Below are 19,652 nucleotides of genomic sequence, written 5' to 3'. Positions count from 1 at the left end.
GTCAGACTGGAATTAAGAGAGATGGTGGCAGCTGGTGTGTTTGCCCGTGCTCATGTTTGCTTGTCATCCAGTGTCCCCATGGTCAAAGTGTTCTGGCGGTCACTCGGGTGTGATGGAGGGTTTGAGACAGGCCACTGCACCACTTTAAGCAGGGGAAAATACAGAGGAAATGAGATTTTGCCTAGGTCAGTGATCCTCAACCCCGGTCTGCAGACCAACACAGGATCCTGGAATGTTGTTGACCCACAGACTGTTAGCGAAATTACAGCTCTCAAGTGCTAGTTGTAGGTGTCCCTCTAAGCAGGAAGGACAACCGGTTGCCAATCCTTGGTAAAGTAAGGACCGTAGCATGCCGGTCCCTGACATAACAAGGTTGAGAAACATTGAAGATGTGTTCAATCTTTGTTAGTTTCATGTTTTGTCAGGTTGTCTATGTGTCCTCCACAGTTCTGAAATCTCAACGCAACTGACCAAATCTGAACCAGTCCAGTTGAAATTTGTCTTCCAATACATTTTTCCATGAACGTGATGTGTGAAGAAATGTAAGAACATCATGAAGTGACAGAACTGGATTCATCCAGCCACAGGATGTTTATAGTAAACCATGTCAACCTATTGATTTTGGTGGCTGGGAGCAGGGTGGCTGGGGAGTGTAATGGAAGGGGGTGGGTATTAGGTACAGACAGGATGAACATCCCAGGGGAGGTCAGGACTATTTAGAGATGATAATTGGAATTGAGTGGATCTTACGCACACCCCGCGTCCCTAAACACCTCTGAGCTGACCGCTGGGAGGGAAAGGAGCAATGAGGACGAGGTGGGGTAGGGTGAGGGAGGGAGGTGGCGGGGGGCATTTGAGGTGGGGACATAAATTGAGGAGGAAGAGGAGGCTTCAGAGATGTCATCAGAAAGCAGCTCTACAACACTCATCGTCGCCTTGGGAAAGGGATTTGACACTGAGTTGCTGTATACCAACAGGTTTGAAAGTAATAGAAGTGAGCAGCGCACATAGACTGACTTGGTGGACATCAACAGTGATAACCGATTCCATACAACAAGTATTATCAGACTGAGGATCTAAGGTAAGAATTGCTATGATTTTTGCTATTGGATATCAATAGGTAAAAAGTGAGCTCTGAGAGAATTTTTGCATTTGTTTTAGGTTTTATGCTTTCTATGAAGTATACATTAAACCCATAGATAGCTACATTTTTTGGTTCCATTGTATGGTGAATGAATGGTGGCAGTACCAGTATATATTTAGGAATTAACAGCCTAAAATTACACTTACTAAGCTCTTCATTTTCAATCCTGCCTTTCTAAGTGGGATCTTGAGAAGAAATTACCACAACAATTGCCTATGAGAAACGGATCTTTGAAGCCCACTGTAAACGTACTGTTTTTGTTTGTGGAGATTTTTCCCTGTGTATAAATATTATTAATATATTGTATTAAATATTTATCCTGCATAAAATTAAGTTATGAGCTGAACACAAAAAAAACTTTCAGGCTTATTGCTTTTTGTTTCTCCAATTGTGCCTCTTCACCAATATTTGAATAATTACCCTCATTTGCCTGGCAGATCAGACGCCGCCATCACACTTCTAACACCAATGTAGCGACCATGTAGCAGTAGGTATGGCCACATCGGGATGTTCAACCCCAGTTGTCTAACCCCAAGGCAAGCATAGTCTCCCTAGGCAGTCAGTTGCCTCCCACAATGTATCCAATGCTACTGTTGCCTAGGGTCGGGTTTACGAGACTAAGGCAAGCATGCAATCCCAAGAGAATGAACTCCCTAGAGAGCTCTAGGGTCATCACAGTATTCTCCCCCTTCTCGCACTTTCTCTCGTTCCCGTGGCGTGAATTGTATAACGATCCCCCATCCCACCCTTTCTTTCCTTGTGAAAGGTGTGCAAGCCTGACAGGTGTCTCATGCTCTCTTACCCACACCCTCCCTTTCCTTACATCTCTCCAGCTCCAGTGATGGTGAGTGTGGCTAGGCTGGTGTTGATGCTGGGGCTGCTGCTGTGTCTGGGAGCCCAGCTGTCCTTCTCCCAACACTGGTCCCATGGCTGGTACCCAGGAGGCAAGCGGGAACTGGACTCATTTACCACCTCTGAGGTGGGTCACAGTACTACAATCACAATGACTCAAATGGATATTATGCATGTGTAAAATACACAGTAGCCATTTGTGTCACCATCATTCTATTATCTCTCTCTCTCTCTCAGATTTCAGAGGAGATTAAACTCTGTGAGGCAGGAGAATGCAGCTACCTGAGACCACAGCGAAGGAACATCCTTAGGGACATTCTTGTGAGTGCAGGGGCGCCCTTATGAAAAATATTGCAGTCAGAGTGCAGTATAACTGCAGTATGCAGCAAATACTACATCCAAAATCACACCGTTTTTTTTTACTGCAGTAATTTTGCAGTGTAACTGCAGTTAGAGTGCAATATAATACTGCAGTTATGCTGCATCCAAAATAACACAGTCGATGTATCAGGTGGCATTCACATAGGCCAGGGATACAGTACCTCAAATCTGAGCCTGGGAGGCCGGAATACTGCTAGTTTAATTTTCAATGATTGGCCACTCAGAGCCTGAGAGCCATGTTCCGTAGCCAACCGTTGTGGAACATTGCAGATTCTAATCCTTATTCAATGTGTCAGAGAGGCATGTTTGTTGTACATAATGTATTTTTATATGAACGTTCCATAATAATGTTTCATTGTCACATACACCGGATAGGTGCAGTTAAATGTGTTGTTTTCAAGGGCATATGGACATATTTTTCACCTTAACTGCTCAGGTATTTTAACCAGTTACTGGTCCAATGCTCTAACTAACTGCTAGGCTACCTGCCACCCTTTAATGTTGTGCCCTGCTGAATGCAGCACTGGTGTCCCAGGTCTAAATCAGTCCCTGATTAAAGGAGAAGAATAAAAACCCACTTGTATGTGAGCATAGGAGTGTATTGTATCTACATGTGTTACAAGCATGCTGCATAGAGGTGGAAATGGGGGGGGGGGGGGGTAAATTGCACCTGTAATTCATATGGTGTTACTCTCTTCGCAGTTGGATGCCCTGGCCAGAGAATTCGAGAAGATAAAGTAACCTTACAACTGAAGCTGACTTAAATCCTTCCTTGTCTATCTGTTTATTTCAAATAACCGCTATTCTAATCTTATGTCCTTTGATCCAATTTGATGGTTTATCAATTTTGATAATATGTCACATCCCTCCTTTACCCTTGCACCCCCTTTATTGTCCCTTTGGACTCAATTACAGATGTAGCATCATGCACAAGCCATTTCCTGTAATAAAGTATCTATTTTGTTATTAATGTCTTCATCTTTGTCCTCTTCATTTAATTTGATCCAAAGAAAGAATAGGTATAGAAATATACTGAACAAAAATATAAACGTATAATGCAAAGTGTTGGTCCCATGTTTCATGAGCTGAAATACCATACATTTTCCACACGCACAAAAATGTTATTTCTCTAAAATGTTGTACACAAATTTGTTTACATCCCTGTTAGTGAGAATTTCTCCTTTGCCAACATAATCCATCCACCTGACAGGTGTGGCATATCATGAAGCTGATTAAACAGTGTTACACAGGTGCACCTTGTGCTTGGAAAAATAAAAGTCCACTCCAAAATGTGCCGTTTTGTTACACAACACAATGCTAGACATGTAATTGGCATGCTGAAGGTCCACCAGAGCTGTTCCCAGAAAATGTCATGTTCATATCTCCACTATTTTGAGGTGCTGATGAGTATTTCTGTCTGTAATAAAGCCCTTTTGTGGGGAAAAACTCATCCTGATTGGCTGGGCCTGGCTCCCCTTGGATCGACCTGGCTGCCAAGTGGGTGGGCCTATGCCCTCCCAGGCCCATCCATGGCTGCGCCACCGCCCAGTCATGTGAAATCCATAGACTAGGCCTTAATTAATTTATTTAAATTGACCGATTTCCTTGTATGAACTATAACTCAGTAAACATTTGGAAATTGTTGCATGTTGCCTTTATATTTTTGTTCAGATTTGAAAATACAATTGAGCAGAAAAACATAAACAATACAGTAAAAGGTTCTCAGTTATTATATGCAAGTTGAGCACACAGAATTCCCAACCAAGTCAAAACAAAACTTTAACTTTACAGAGAGTAAATCATGTTATGTTTCACTATATTGGATTGGAGTGATCCATATAGCTCACATAACCGTGGTTAAATACGTAATCTTAGTTATCATGTTCTGCTAACATGTATCGACACATTGCGCCTGCGTTGTTCAGATAGGAAGAAAGATGGAGAAGGGAAGTATCTGTGCTCCGCTGCTAGCGGAGTCAGATACTGAAAATAACATTATTTCTACTCATAACGTGGCTTCTGTATCAGATGCTGACACAGTAATAAACACTAATAATACCAATAGTTCACAGATTGAAGGTGAGTTCATTAAGAACGCGAAATTACAGCGTCTGGTGAATGGATGCCCAGTTCGTAGCAAGCTAGCTAGCAATGCTGACGTTAGCCAAGGGCGTTCTCAAAGTTAGCAAGTTAGCTAACTGTTAAATGTCGAATTAGGCACTTTTGCCTATGATAGGATCAACTTTAGCGAGCTAGTAATCCGATATGACCACTTTCTGTCGGTTAACAATCGTGTCTTTCCCATGTGAACGTCGTTTTACGCATATCCTTGTAATCACTGCCAGCTAGCTAACTATTAGCTATACGTTAGCTAATACGTATAAACACTTGACTGGGAGGCCCTAAAGTAGCTGCCATTGCATTGAAGCCAATTTGCTAGCACAATCCCCCCACTACAGTTGCTGTCACATTGGATGGGTTAGCACGAAATTATTGACTAGTTATTCAACTCCTATTCAATCAGAACCGGTGCCTGGGTTAAGAAACTAGCTATACACAGCAAGGCACATTGTTTTTGTCTTACCTGGGTCACCAGTCTTGAAATAGGGTCTTGGCTAATTTATTCAAAACACTGCCTAACTAGCTATACATGTATTACCTCTTGTGAAACTTTTTGACTTGTCTAGTATTACATTCAATTCCATTATTAGGTATAGGCTATCTCTTTACACAGTGCTCAACATGACTGTCTGGAGAGAGTATGCAATACCAATACGTTGTCAACATGAACAAACAGTTGTTTTCAGTTCATTGCTATACTTAATATAACTATATCTTGTGCAGTAGTAAGGGACTTGTATGCCAATTCTGTCAATTCACATCAGCCATATTGAAAATGCCCACACACTGGTGTTCAAACCTTCTGAACATCAAGTTCAGTTCTATTTCTGCTATCTTGTTTACCATCACTAAAGGGTGCGGTTAACATTTGGTAAGTACTGTACTTTAAAGTAGTATATGTGTGTAGAAATCCAGTTTCTTAATGGGACATTTTGAAAGTAAAGGTTGTGGAAGCAATAGCCATTTTGAGTTCTAGCAATAGCACGAAGTGCATTCTCAATTGTAGATGGTTTTGAAACGATGATTTATAACTCCCAAGATTCAAGCATGGGCATGCGTCAATGAACCTAGTATGTAGCCTGCCGGTGAATTATTCTCCATGGAGTCCTCTCAAAATTAGGAGAGCAAACAAGTGGGAAAGGAAACAGTTGATTTCTAAATTAATATTACAGGGTGTAGTCAAGGCAAAATATAGGCTCTTTATAATCCAGACAGATAAGTTATCAGTAACATTGCGTAGTGTTTTTAAGGCCTAATTTACGGTTTATGATTGGGGTACAGTTAAAATGATTTGTGATTAGGCAGAGGACCAGTGCATTGTCTTCACCCAAAGTTTCAGCCACATCTGTGAATTCAATTTTAGTCCTTCCTTCTACAGAAAGATGGTAGTGTACATGATACACCGTCTGCATGCAAGAGATTACAGTATGTGTTGCTTTCTGTTATTATATTTCAGAATGAGCCTTGACAGCATTTGGAATGATCAATTCAGTAAAAGTGATAGTAAGAGTGTTATGGCTTCAGACATCTGATACTTGGAATACATTATGTAGTGAAGTAGATAGTGTACATGTAATGAACTGAGCTTTCACCCTACACAATTGACACAGTAGGTTAGAATCAGTGATTTTCATACCAGTTTATCACATTAAAGGGGCACTTTCTAACCTCACATTCATGATCTCCAGCATCATATCAGTGTCTACGTTATGTGCGAACAGTGATTTGTCTACGTTCTGTTGTCAAAATGATCAGTAGAAAAGGTCCTAATGACCCCCAAATTAGATTACATCTTATCAATCTAATATGAATCAAATAGTGCATTAGTGTTACTGTAGATCACATATAAACATTTAAACATCAGTGGGGAAATTCACTTGCAACAAAGACTGACATTGATTTATTGCAAGACTCAGGTTTGGCAGTCATTGGGTCGAGAAAATTGAATCTGAGTAGTGAGGTTGGTTCTTTATAGTTGTACTTCATATTGTTTCTTCCAACGAAATGGTCACATTTCCTTACTCTTACAACTTGCCCTCTCCATTTTGTCAAATGTCCAAACATTTTCTCATTCATCTGCACACGTGGACTAAGATGTTGACTTGAGTGAAGACCTATGGTCGCTCTTAACTCAGATGCTGCTTTCAATAAGCTCAATGTTTCATAGTTGTTTTATTTGTCTTGGTTATGTACAGTACACGTGTGGGTCGATGTCCCAGGTTTTCTCTTTTGTATTTTCTTTCAACTTTATTATCCATTTCACACAGTGATTCATGCAATCACAACAACAACAGATGTACTCTATTTTTCACAGCATGGTGCAAATATTTATCTTCTGTTTTGAGGATTTCATTTGTATTGTGTATTTTGTCTTTCATCCAGCCAGTCTTTTGTTCAGAACGTTCTCTGAACATTCAAAAATGTTAAAGGAGCGTTCCCTGTTCCCAGCAGACTTGGGAGAAAGTGACCTGAAGGGTCTCTTCACGGACAGCCACTGCCATGTGTGTGAGGCTTCTCTGCTGTTCGAGTCCCAGAGGATCGCACACTACGAGGTATGTGAGTGTGTGTCCGTCTTCCACGTCTCAACACTTGTGTTGTAATTATGATAACCAATAACATTTAAACGGTACATTCCTTTAGGTCTCAACGCACTTGACATTGTTTGGGGGTAACTTGCTCCACCCACCACCAATGTGTCTGTCTACCCACCAACCCAAGTTTAATTCAACAGATACCATCTTCCTCATCATATTTTAGTGTGTTCATTTTACGAGCTGAATGTCTTAATGTTAGCCAACTGTACAGTTTGAGCTCTGCAAAGAAGCTAGAGAAAAAAAATTATAATGCCCTCTGACTGCAGGGAAAGAAGCATGCTCAGAAAGTGAGACTCTACGTGCAGACCAAGAAAGATGAGAAACGAAGTAAAGACTTCCAGGTAAGACTTTGATGGAACAGATGCCTGGACAAAATGTTATTTGCATTTTTTATTTTTTTTATTTTATTTTTTAAACTAGGCAAGTCGTGTGTGTGTGTGTGTGTGTGTGTGTGTGTGTGAGTGAGTTGTCTGTTGTACAACTGAATGCCTTCAACTGAAATGTGTCTTCCGCTTTTAACCCAACCCCTCTGAGTCAGAGAGGTGCGGAGGGCTGCCTTAATCAACATCCACGTCTTCGGGCGCCCGGGGAACAGTGGGTTAACTGGCTTGCTCAAGGGCAGAACGACAGATGTTTACCTTGTCAGCTCGGGGATTTGATCCAGCAACCTTTCGGTTACTGGCCCAACGCTCTAAACACTAGGCTACCTGCAGTGAATGCCATGATCACATCCCTAAAGTGTTGTTGTAATGGGTCCGACATGGTCCAATGCGTTCCAACCCGATCCAGGTGAAATCAATAAGCTTCTAGAGAGCATTAACCTCTGAAAGGTTGTAGACTATCATGTTATTGTTACAGTTATGAGTGTGGGTGTGTGATGTTGTGTTGAGCAGAGAGGAATCACTATGGACAAGGACCGCTTCTGTGAGCTGTGCAGCATGGTATTCAGTTCTCCGGTGGTGGCCCGCTCCCACTACGACGGCAAGGTCCATGCCAAGAACCTGAGAAAACAGGCCCTCTATCCCACCACCCAGCCAGCAGGTTAGTACGGTCTATATCACACTGTCTAATAGATAGGTTAGTACAGCCTATATCACTCTGTCTAATAGACACGCTAGTACTGCCTATATCACACTGTCTAATAGACATGTTAGTATAGCCTATATCACACTGTCTAATAGACAGGTTAGTACAGCCTATATCACACTGTCTAATAGACATGTTAGTATAGCCTATATCACACTGTCTAATAGACAGGTTAGTACAGCCTATATCACTCTGTCTAATAGACACGCTAGTACTGCCTATATCACACTGTCTAATAGACATGTTAGTATAGCCTATATCACACTGTCTAATAGACAGGTTAGTACAGCCTATATCACACTGTCTAATAGACAGGTTAGTATAGCCTATATCACTCTGTCTAATAGACAGGTTAATACAGCCAATATCACACTGTAATAGACAGGTTAGTACTGCCTATATCACTATGTCTAATAGACAGGTTAGTACTGCCTATATCACACTGTCTAATAGACAGGTTAGTACAGCCTAAATCACTCTGTCTAATAGACAGGTTAGTACAGCCTAAATCACTCTGTCTAATAGAAATGTTAGTACTGCCTATATCACACTGTTTTATTGACAGGTTAGTATAGCCTATATCACACTGTCTAATAGACAGGTTAGTACAGCCTATCACACTGTCTAATAGACAGGTTAGTACAGCCTATATCACACTGTCTAATACACAGGTTAGTACTGCCTATTTCCCTCTGTCTAATAGACAGGTTAGTACTGCCTATATCACACTGTCTAATAGACAGGTTATTACTGCCTATTTCCCTCTGTCTAATAGACAGGTTAGTACTGCCTATATCACACTGTCTAATAGACAGGTTAGTACTGCCTATATCATTCTGTCTAATACACAGGTTAGTACTGCCTATATCACGCTGTCTAATAGACACGCTAGTACTGCCTATATCACACTGTCTAATAGACAGGTTAGTACAGCCTATATCACTTTGTATAATAGACAGGTTAGTACAGCCTGTATCACTCTGTCTAATAGACAGGTTAGTACAGCCTATATCACACTTTCTAATAGACAGGTTAGTACAGCCTATATCACACTGTAATAGACAGGTTAGTACAGCCTATCACACTGTCTGATACACAGGTTAGTACTGCCTGTATCACACTGTCTAATAGACAGGTTAGTACTGCCTATATCACACTGTCTAATAGACAGGTTAGTACAGCCTAATCACACTGTCTAATAGACAGGTTAGTACAGCCTATATCACTCTGTCTAATAGACATGCTAGTACTGCCTATTTCACACTGTCTAATAGACAGGTTAGCACAGACTATATCACACTGTCTAATAGACAGGTTAGTACAGCCTGTATCACACTGTCTAATATACATGTTAGTACTGTCTAATAGACAGGTTAGTACTGCCTATATCACTCTGTCTAATAGACAGGTTAGTACTGCCTATTTCACACTGTCTAATAGACAGGTTAGCACAGACTATATAACTTTGTATAATAGACAGGTTAGTACAGCCTGCATCACTCTGTCTAATAGACAGGTTAGTACAGCCTATATCACACTGTCTAATAGACAGGTTAGTACAGCCTGTATCACACTGTCTAATAGAAATGTTAGTACTGCCTATTTCACACTGTCCAATAGACAGGTTAGCACAGACTATATCACTTTGTATAATAGACAGGTTAGTACAGCCTGCATCACTCTGTCTAATTGACAGGTTAGTACTGCCTATTTCATACTGTCTAATAGGCAAGTTAGCACAGCCTATATCACACTGTCTAATAGACAGATTAGTACTGCCTATATCACTCTGTCTAATTGACAGGTTAGTACAGCCTATATCACACTTTCTAATAGACAGGTTAGTACAGCCTATATCACTCTGTCTAATAGACAGGTTAGTACAGCCTATATCATTCTGTCTAATAGACAGGTTAGTACTGCCTATATCACTCTGTCTAATAGACAGATTAGTACTGCCTATATCACTCTGTCTAATTGACAGGTTAGTACAGCCTATATCATTCTGTCTAATAGACAGGTTAGCACTGCCTATATCACTCTGTCTAATAGACAGGTTAGTACTGCCTATATCACTCTGTCTAATAGACAGGTTAGTACAGCCTATATCATTCTGTCTTATAGACAGGTTAGTACAGCCTATGTCACACTGTCTAATAGAAATGTTAGTACTGCCTATTTCACACTGTCTAATAGACAGGTTAGTACAGACTATATCACTTTGTATAATAGACAGGTTAGTACAGCCTGCATCACTCTGTCTAATAGACAGGTTAGTACAGCCTATATCACACTGTCTAATAGACAGGTTAGTACAGCCTGTATCACACTGTCTAATAGAAATGTTAGTACTGCCTATTTCACACTGTCTAATAGACAGGTTAGCACAGACTATATCACTTTGTATAATAGACAGGTTAGTACAGCCTGCATCACTCTGTCTAATAGGCAGGTTAGTACAGCCTATATCACACTGTCTAATAGACAGGTTAGTACTGCCTATTTCACTCTGTCTAATAGACAGGTTAGTACAGCCTATATCACTCTGTCTAATAGACAGGTTAGTACAGCCTATATCACTCTGTCTAATAGACAGGTTAGTACAGCCTATATCATTCTGTCTAATAGACAGGTTAGTACAGCCTATATCATTCTGTCTTATAGACAGGTTAGTACAGCCTATGTCACACTGTCTAATAGAAATGTTAGTACTGCCTATTTCACACTGTCTAATAGACAGGTTAGTACAGACTATATCACTTTGTATAATAGACAGGTTAGTACAGCCTGCATCACTCTGTCTAATAGACAGGTTAGTACAGCCTATATCACACTGTCTAATAGACAGGTTAGTACAGCCTGTATCACACTGTCTAATAGAAATGTTAGTACTGCCTATTTCACACTGTCTAATAGACAGGTTAGCACAGACTATATCACTTTGTATAATAGACAGGTTAGTACAGCCTGCATCACTCTGTCTAATAGGCAGGTTAGTACAGCCTATATCACACTGTCTAATAGACAGGTTAGTACTGCCTATTTCACTCTGTCTAATAGACAGGTTAGTACAGCCTATATCACTCTGTCTAATAGACAGGTTAGTACAGCCTATATCACTCTGTCTAATAGACAGGTTAGTACAGCCTATATCATTCTGTCTAATAGACAGGTTAGTACAGCCTATCTCATTATGTCTTATAGACAGGTTAGTACAGCCTATGTCACACTGTCTAATAGACAGGTTAGTACTGCCTAAGCACACTTTCTAATAGGATGGTTAGTACAGCCTATATCACTCTGTAATAGCCAGGTCAGTACAGCCTATATCACACTGTCTAATAGACAGGTTAGTACTGCCTATATCACACTGTCTGATATACAGGTTAGTATAGCCTATATCACGCTGTAATTGACAGGTTAGTAATGCCTATATCACACTGTCTAATAGACAGGTTAGTACTTCCTATATCACTCGTGTCTAATAGACAGGTTAGTACAGCCTATATCACTCTGTCTAATTGACAGGTTGGTTGAGCCTATATCACACTGTCTAATAGACAGGTAAGTACTGCCTATATCAGCCTGTCTAATTGACTGTTCGGTACTGCCTATATCACTCTGTCTAATAGACAGGTAACTATTGTCTATATCAATCTTTCTAATAGACTGGTATGTACTGCCTCTATCACACTGTTTAATAGACTGGTAAGTTCTGTCTAATAGACAGGTAAGTACAGCCTATATCACTCTAATTGACAGGTAAGTACTGCTTATATGACTGTAGTGTGTTCATTGTGTTAAAGTTTATTTCACTCTGCCTAATAGGCAGGTTAGTACAATTAATCTAATACTATTATAGTCAGTGGTTAAAACTGAACCCACACATCTCTCTTTCGCTATCAGACACTCTCCCTCAAAGGGGCCTCGGGTTGGCCAAAGCAGGCCCACTCCAGGCCTCTGGCATTGACCAGGGAATGGTCGAGGAGGGGGGGAAGGGACCCCAGAACACCTCAGAGACTGTGGACCTGAGTGACCCTAACAAGCACTGCCGCCTGTGTGCCGCCTCCTTCAACAACCCCCACATGGCCCAGCAGCACTACGCCGGCCGCAAGCACCAGAGGAACCACTCCCGCCAGCAGCTGCTCAAAGACCTGGGAGAGGACCCTGCACAAGGTACCCATGCCCTATGCTGTCTGTCTCTCTGTGGGAATAGACCTGTCAGTGAAATGGGTGGAAAGGAAAGCATGCCCGGAGAGGAAAGGAAGTAATTGGCCAAGGTTTTTAATCCCTCAAATAGCTCCATCTTCTCCCAAAATGCAAAAACAAGGTTTCTGTCTCCTCTGAGGAGTAATTATGATATTCTGTCCACTATTCCTGTTTGCAGCCAACTCCTTCACATGTCCGGTGTGTAACATTAAGCTTGACTCTGTGGAGATGTACCACGCTCACATGCAAGGAAACAAGCACCAGATCAAGTAAGAGGACAGCCACATTCATTTTGTCCTCATACATTTCATGAAGAACACACTTTGTTTCCTCAAAACAGATAATTTTCACTAAGTTCCCAGCTATGCACTATGTCAAAGCATGTAACCCTTTGGCTCTCACCCTGTGTCCCATCAGAGAGAAGAAGGTTGTTGACCTATGCAAGTCTCAGAAGAAGGTGTATGATTCGTTCGCAGATGAATTGGCCGACTACATCCACGTGCAGAAGGCCCGTGGTATAGCCCCAAAAACCAGCTTCGGGGCTACCGGGGAAGAGGAGGAAGAAGAGGGAGAAGGAGAAGCGAACCTCAGCAAGGTTGACGGCCAAAATAAAACCACCTTGGGCCTTCCTCCTTCTTCCCGCCCTCCTCTTCCTCTCACCTCTCTTCCTCTGCATCCTGCTGCTGCCTTTTATCCTCCTCCACTTTGGTGCCCGCCCTATCAGGCTCCTCCCACTCACTTTGGGTTCAAGGGAGTCACCTATGAGCAAACGGCCTGGGGCCACACTTTCCCTCAGCCCTTCCCTCCAGGATCTGCTCCGGCAGGCTTTATTGGCTGGCCTAAAGCCAGGGGGAGGGACAATGAATGTTCAAGCTCCTCCTCTTCCTACACAAGCTCCTCCTCTTCCTACAGCAGCAGCAGTGACAGCAGTGACAGCAGTGACAGTGACTACAGGCACAGAGAGAGGAAGAGGAGGAAAAGGAAGATGAGGAAGGAGAGAGGGAGGAGGGCGAGGGAGGAGGACTCAGAGGAGAGGAAGAGGAGGAGGAGAGGGAAGAGTCTAAGAGATGATGACACAGAAGGGAGGAGAGGAAGAGAGCATGACGAAGAAGCGGAGGAAGAGAGTAAGAGGAAGAGAAAAAGACTGCACTATAGTAGCAGGAGTCACAGGGAGGGACACAGGGCAAAGAAACGCCGGGAAGAGGATGAAGAAAAAGAAGGAAGGAAGGAGGAGAAAGAAGAGAGTACAGAGGAAAGGGTGGGAAGAGGAGAGGAGAAGGAGGTGCATATTCAGGCTGAGATTCAGGAAGCGATAGAAGAGAGGGAGCAGGCCAAGGAGACCAAGGCCAAACACAGGAAAGACAAGAAGAAGACCAAGGAGAAAGTGGACACCAGGACAGAGGAGGAAAAGCTATGGGATGAGTCCATCATAGGCTTGTGATGCAGAGAACCTCCTGGAACCCACCATCTGAAGACTAAAGCCAGGAACATACTCAATGCAAATATGTCTAGTGACATGATAAAATGTATACAGTTGGTGAACATGAACAAAAGCAACCAAGTTCTACGTGCTTCCCGAACTTTGTTCCCATGTTCTTGTTTTTTTATGTTCACCAACTGTCAGCTCTTGATGATGTCACTAGACGTCTTAACGCGTTAAGTATGTTCCAAGTTTTACAGCTGTCAAGCCGGACATTGCAGACGTCAACAACGACAACAACATTGGCTTACGACGACTGACTTTACACAGTCATGACACAAGCAGTAGTGTAGTAATGCTAGCTGGCTAGCCATATGCTTAGTGTAAAATAAGAGTTTGTGTCATGAATGTAATATAGTTTATTCACATCAGCTGCCATGACTGTTTATTACGTCTGCTATAACGTGCTTCTGACAGCGAGATGATGGGTGTACAAGAAATATGTCATGTTGTCGGCAACCTCGACACGCAACTCTATTGCACATCCATTTTGAAGTAACAGCACACTTCACGGCGCAAAATAATATAATGTTGCAATGACATTAAAGGCCCAGTGCAGTCAAAAATGTGATTTCCTGTGTTTTATGTAAGGTTACAAAGGGAGGGTATATTACTAGAAACTTTTTAAGTTTACCTTTTAAATACCATAGTTTTGGTACTGTATCTTTCAAGGGTTTTATGTAACCTGCCACAAAACATCTAGTGGCCCATTTTGGAACTTCAGATTATCACAGGTGTCTGTAGTCATCTCTGGCCCTCTGTGTGGCCTTAACACATGTCAAATGTATGAAATAATTAAATACGATTTAAAAATAGACTGACAAACCATTAAAACATTATCCTACATATAAACAGTTAAAACTGTTGAGTTTTTACTCTGAGAATTAGAACCATGAAAACTTAATAACTTCTTGGTGATGGGGCAGTATTTTCACGTCCGGATGAAATACATGCCCAAATTCAACTGCCTGCTACTCATCCCTAGAAGATAAGATATGCATATTATTAGTAGATTTGGATAGAAAACACTGACGTTTCTTAAACTGTTTGAATCATGTCTGTGAGTATAACAGAATTTATGTAGCATGCGAAACCCCAAGGAAAAACCATTCAGATTTTTTTGTTTTTTTGAGGTCACTCTCTTTTCAATGGGTTTTCATTGGGAATTCAGATTTCTAAGGGACCTTCTTGCAGTTCCTACCGCTTCCACTGGATGTCACCAGTCTTTAGAAATTGGTTGAGGTTTTTCCTTTGTGTAATGAAGAAGTAGCCCTGTTCAAAACGAGGGTCACTTCAAGTGTATTGTTTGTTAGAGGCACGTGACCAGAAAGGTAGCGTCAGTTTGTTTTCTTCCTGTATTGAACACAGATCATCCTGTCTTCAATTTCATCGATTATTTACTTGAAAAAATACCTAAAGTTGTATTACAAAAGTAGTTTGAAATGTTTTGGCAAAGTTTACAGATAACTTTTGATATATTTTGTAGTCACGTTGCAAGTTGGAACCAGTGTTTTTCTGGATCAAACTCTCCAAATAAATGGACATTTTGGATATATATCGACGGAATTAATCGAACAAAAGGACCATGTGTGATGTTTAATGGGACATATTGGAGTGCAAACAGAAGAAGCTCGTCAAAGGTAAGGCATGATTTATATTTTTATTTCTGCGTTTTGTGTCGAGCCTGCAGGGTTGAAATATGTTTTCTCTCTTGGTTTACTATGGTGCTATCCTCAGATAATAGCATCGTTTGCTTTTGCCCGAAAAGCCTTTTTGAAATCTGACATGTTGGCTGGATTCACAACATGTGTAGCTTTAATTTGGTATCTTACATGTGATTTCATGAAAGTTAGATTTTTATAGTAATTTATTTGAATTTGGCGCTCTGCATTTTCTCTGGCTTTTGGCCAGGTGGGACACTAGCGTCCCACATATCCCAGAGAGGTTTTAAACTAAGTTTATTCTTCCCAAAGGGTCAATACAGCTACATTAGACAAAAACATGTTTACAATAGTTGTGGTATATATACCCCACTTTGGGTGGAGTCTCCTCACTAAACATTGTATCTTTATTGGTAGGCAGGAAACTAAGTGATACAGGTAATGAACTTTTCTTCTACCTTAACGTGACCTGACCTGTCCTCGACCCCCTTCATCACTAATCCATGGCTCTTCCCCCCATATCAATGCCTGCCACATGTGATCGCTTTCCCTACACTCAGTACATTCCAAGCTTAATTGCACCCCCCATATACCTTCTTCCTACAGATAATCATTAACCTCTGGTGTAGCCCCTCGGCTATGGCACCCCTCAGATCCAAACATATCAGTCCCCCCTTTTTGAACACCTGATATCATACTGTTCAACGTTACATACACTTGGAAAGTACTTAAAAATGGACAAACAATGATTAAAAATATATAAACACAAAATTAACCTAAACATGATTAACATTCACCATGAGGTTTACAAACTCAGAGACTTATGTCCTCTGTTCTATGATCACACCACACACAATCTTATTTCCATTTCTCATAGAACACTGATATTATGTCCGCTGGAGCCGTTGACTCCTTTCATTTCACCTTTCTCCTTCTGGTTCCTAAGAGAGTGATAGCACAAGACTTGAAAAGCAACGAGAAACACAAAACATAACAGTATTAACAATGTGGTAAGCTATGCATAATTATATATGCATGAAAACCCAAAGTTTGATAGCATGACAATTCCCACTCTATTCACGTTACTATGCCTTCAGGACACTTTTCTGCTGAGTTTGGTAAAAATGGAAGCCCTAAAAAGCCTCCTCATGCTTTCGCCCAGTTCCCAGTCAGACCACAGGATCCAAGAGGTGTTCCCAAGCCATGGCATTATCACTTTGCTCCACATCTCCTTCTTTGTCACCTGATAAGCAAGTGCATATCCCTAATCAACGCTACATACTCATGAGGTAACCCAGCACTGTATAGACTTTCACATCAATGCCTCCAAAATGTTTAGAGCACAATTACCCCAACATCTATCCTTTCATATGATGCATTAACCAATAAAGCAGCTAACCCAACCCAACTATGGTGGTTAAAGTAGCTCCTAGACCCAACCCATCTGCATGTCTACAGTGGAAACTAGTCTTCCTTTCACTCTTTAGCTCTGCTTCCTCTGTCATGGCGTCTTCAAGCTCACCCATTATGCAGCTGGACCTCACTTCACGTGAGAACTGTGAACCCACCAAGGAGAGACATGACGATCTTTACCGCTGCAGGTGCTGTAAGGAGTACTGTGTGTGGACCAGACCAACGCTGTCCCAACACCCCGGCCTGGTGTATCTGGATGTACACTCAATCTCCAGAATTCATCCCGTGCCCTCGGTTATCTCCTGCTCCTCATGTGCTGCGTCCACCTGGGTATATACACACTGCAACGCATGGGTCATTTCCTGACAACAGTACAACAAAAACTCCCAGTATGGCCAGATTACTAATTTGTGACGTGAATAACAGCCCCTTGTACTCCCATCGGTCTCCCAATTACCAGCTACCAAGCCATGTGGCACAAGTCCTCATAAAATGATTTCCCAACAATGGCACTAAATTAACCCCTGCTACCACTGACACTGCCCATGACGCATACCTCAAACTCCCTCATTTGTGCCGTAGTCCAATTCCATGCTGTTACCATAGCCTCCTTTAATTACTGTCCCTACAGCGACTGCCGTGACTAACTACTGTATGGAATCTGTCAAAGGGTTCACTGGCTGTTTGAAATTGGGAAAGATTAATGACATTGAAATAATATCCAACCTAACAAAACTCTGAGTCACAGGTTTCTTGAAAGTTGACAATAGTGTCTGAAATGCCAACACTATCTCTGCTACTTTCACCATGATCTGGGTATGTGTAACGTTCAATTTAATATCATAATTGTCCCTATATTGTGCACAGTTAGCTGTCCTCCCTCTCCTACTCCTGTAGCAATATACATACAGTGCCTTGCGAAAGTATTCGGCCCCCTTGAACTTTGTGACCTTTTGCCACATTTCAGGCTTCAAACATAAAGATATAAAACTGTATTTTTTGTGAAGAATCAACAACAAGTGGGACACAATCATGAAGTGGAACGACATTTATTGGATATTTCAAACTTTTTTAACAAATCAAAAACTGAAAAATTGGGCGTGCAAAATTATTCAGCCCCTTTACTTTCAGTGCAGCAAACTCTCTCCAGAAGTTCAGTGAGGATCTCTGAATGATCCAATGTTGACCTAAATGACTAATGATGATAAATACAATCCACCTGTGTGTAATCAAGTCTCCGAATAATTGCACCTGCACTGTGATAGTCTCAGAGGTCCGTTAAAAGCGCAGAGAGCATTATGAAGAACAAGGAACACACCAGGCAGGTCCGATATACTGTTGTGAAGAAGTTTAAAGCCGGATTTGGATACAAAAAGATTTCCCAAGCTTTAAACATCCCAAGGAGCACTGTGCAAGCGATAATATTGAAATGGAAGGAGTATCAGACCACTGCAAATCTACCAAGACCTGGCCGTCCCTCTAAACTTTCAGCTCATACAAGGAGAAGACTGATCAGAGATGCAGCCAAGAGGCCCATGATCACTCTGGATGAACTGCAGAGATCTACAGCTGAGGTGGGAGACTCTGTCCATAGGACAACAATCAGTCGTATATTGCACAAATCTGTCCTTTATGGAAGAGTGGCAAGAAGAAAACCATTTCTTAAAGATATCCATAAAAAGTGTCGTTTAAAGTTTGCCACAAGCCACCTGGGAGACACACCAAACATGTGGAAGAAGGTGCTCTGGTCAGATGAAACCAAAATTGAACTTTTTGGCAACAATGCAAAACGTTATGTTTGGCGTAAAAGCAACACAGCTCATCACCCTGAACACACCATCCCACTGTCAAACATGGTGGTGGCAGCATCATGGTTTGGGCCTGCTTTTCTTCAGCAGGGACAGGGAAGATGGTTAAAATTGATGGGAAGATGGATGGAGCCAAATACAGGACCATTCTGGAGGAAAACCTGATGGAGTCTGCAAAAGACCTGAGACTGGGACGGAGATTTGTCTTCCAACAAGACAATGATCCAAACCATAAAGCAAAATCTACAATGGAATGGTTCAAAAATAAACATATCCAGGTGTTAGAATGGCCAAGTCAAAGTCCAGACCTGAATCCAATCGAGAATCTGTGGAAAGAACTGAAAACTGCTGTTCACAAATGCTCTCCATCCAACCTCACTGAGCTCGAGCTGTTTTGCAAAGAGGAATGGGAAAAAATGTCAGTCTCTCGATGTGCAAAACTGATAGAGACATACCCCAAGCGACTTACAGCTGTAATCGCAGCAAAAGGTGGCGCTACAAAGTATTAACTTAAGGGGGCTGAATAATTTTGCACGCCCAATTTTTCAGTTTTTGATTTGTTAAAAAAGTTTGAAATATCCAATAAATGTCGTTCCACTTCATGATTGTGTCCCACTTGTTGTTGATTCTTCACAAAAAAATACAGTTTTATATCTTTATGTTTGAAGCCTGAAATGTGGCAAAGGGTTGCAAAGTTCAAGGGGGCCAAATACTTTCGCAAGGCACTGTAGTCTCTGGGAATGATACCACTCATTCACCACAACCTTCATTTATGAGCCCCCATAGATCTCCACCCCAGTCACATTCCATACCACTTAACAGCCTTATCTAAACATTCTGTCTCAACCACAGGCCTTGTGTACCTCGCCTCCTGCTACAGATACATTTACACATATATCATTC

The 19,652-nt window shown here is 41.6% G+C and overlaps 2 protein-coding genes and 1 long non-coding RNA gene across 6 annotated transcripts in view; all 3 read left to right on the top strand.

The window, feature by feature from the left end:
* The first annotated feature begins 985 nt into the window (after positions 1 to 985).
* gnrh2 (gonadotropin releasing hormone 2) lies at positions 986 to 3,351 on the top strand. Of its 2 annotated transcripts, XM_021610547.3 has the most exons (4): positions 986 to 1,081; positions 1,978 to 2,123; positions 2,234 to 2,317; positions 3,080 to 3,351. In XM_021610547.3, the coding sequence occupies exons 2-4, from the start codon at positions 1,986 to 1,988 to the stop codon at positions 3,116 to 3,118; spliced, it is 261 nt and encodes an 86-aa protein (XP_021466222.1). In that variant the 5' UTR covers positions 986 to 1,081; positions 1,978 to 1,985; the 3' UTR covers positions 3,119 to 3,351. The 2 variants fall into 2 exon arrangements, with proteins under 2 accessions (XP_021466222.1, XP_090097962.1); XM_090241836.1 differs by lacking the exon at positions 986 to 1,081 and having other exon boundaries at positions 1,812 to 2,123.
* Positions 3,352 to 4,285: 934 nt separating this feature from the next.
* On the top strand, positions 4,286 to 14,433 carry zmat1 (zinc finger matrin-type 1). Of its 2 annotated transcripts, none has more exons than XM_021610546.3 (7): positions 4,286 to 4,456; positions 6,950 to 7,050; positions 7,359 to 7,433; positions 7,986 to 8,133; positions 12,085 to 12,354; positions 12,566 to 12,656; positions 12,805 to 14,433. In XM_021610546.3, the coding sequence occupies exons 1-7, from the start codon at positions 4,315 to 4,317 to the stop codon at positions 13,826 to 13,828; spliced, it is 1,851 nt and encodes a 616-aa protein (XP_021466221.2). In that variant the 5' UTR covers positions 4,286 to 4,314; the 3' UTR covers positions 13,829 to 14,433. The 2 variants fall into 2 exon arrangements, with proteins under 2 accessions (XP_021466221.2, XP_021466219.2); XM_021610544.3 differs by having other exon boundaries at positions 6,947 to 7,050.
* Positions 14,434 to 15,369: 936 nt separating this feature from the next.
* Positions 15,370 to 19,652, top strand: part of LOC110528460 (uncharacterized) — a 29,301-nt gene continuing 25,018 nt past the window's right edge. For both annotated transcript variants that reach the window (XR_002474258.3, XR_016497425.1), the window contains exon 1: positions 15,370 to 15,507. This is a non-coding gene — a long non-coding RNA (uncharacterized LOC110528460). The remainder of the gene's footprint in view (positions 15,508 to 19,652) is intronic.

Source organism: Oncorhynchus mykiss, chromosome 7 (assembly GCF_057628025.1).
Source record: "Oncorhynchus mykiss isolate SJ-2025 chromosome 7, ASM5762802v1, whole genome shotgun sequence".
Classification (NCBI taxonomy): Eukaryota; Metazoa; Chordata; class Actinopteri; order Salmoniformes; family Salmonidae; genus Oncorhynchus; species Oncorhynchus mykiss.
Note: the sequence above shows the minus strand (reverse complement) of the source record. Positions and strands in the feature narration are given on the sequence as shown.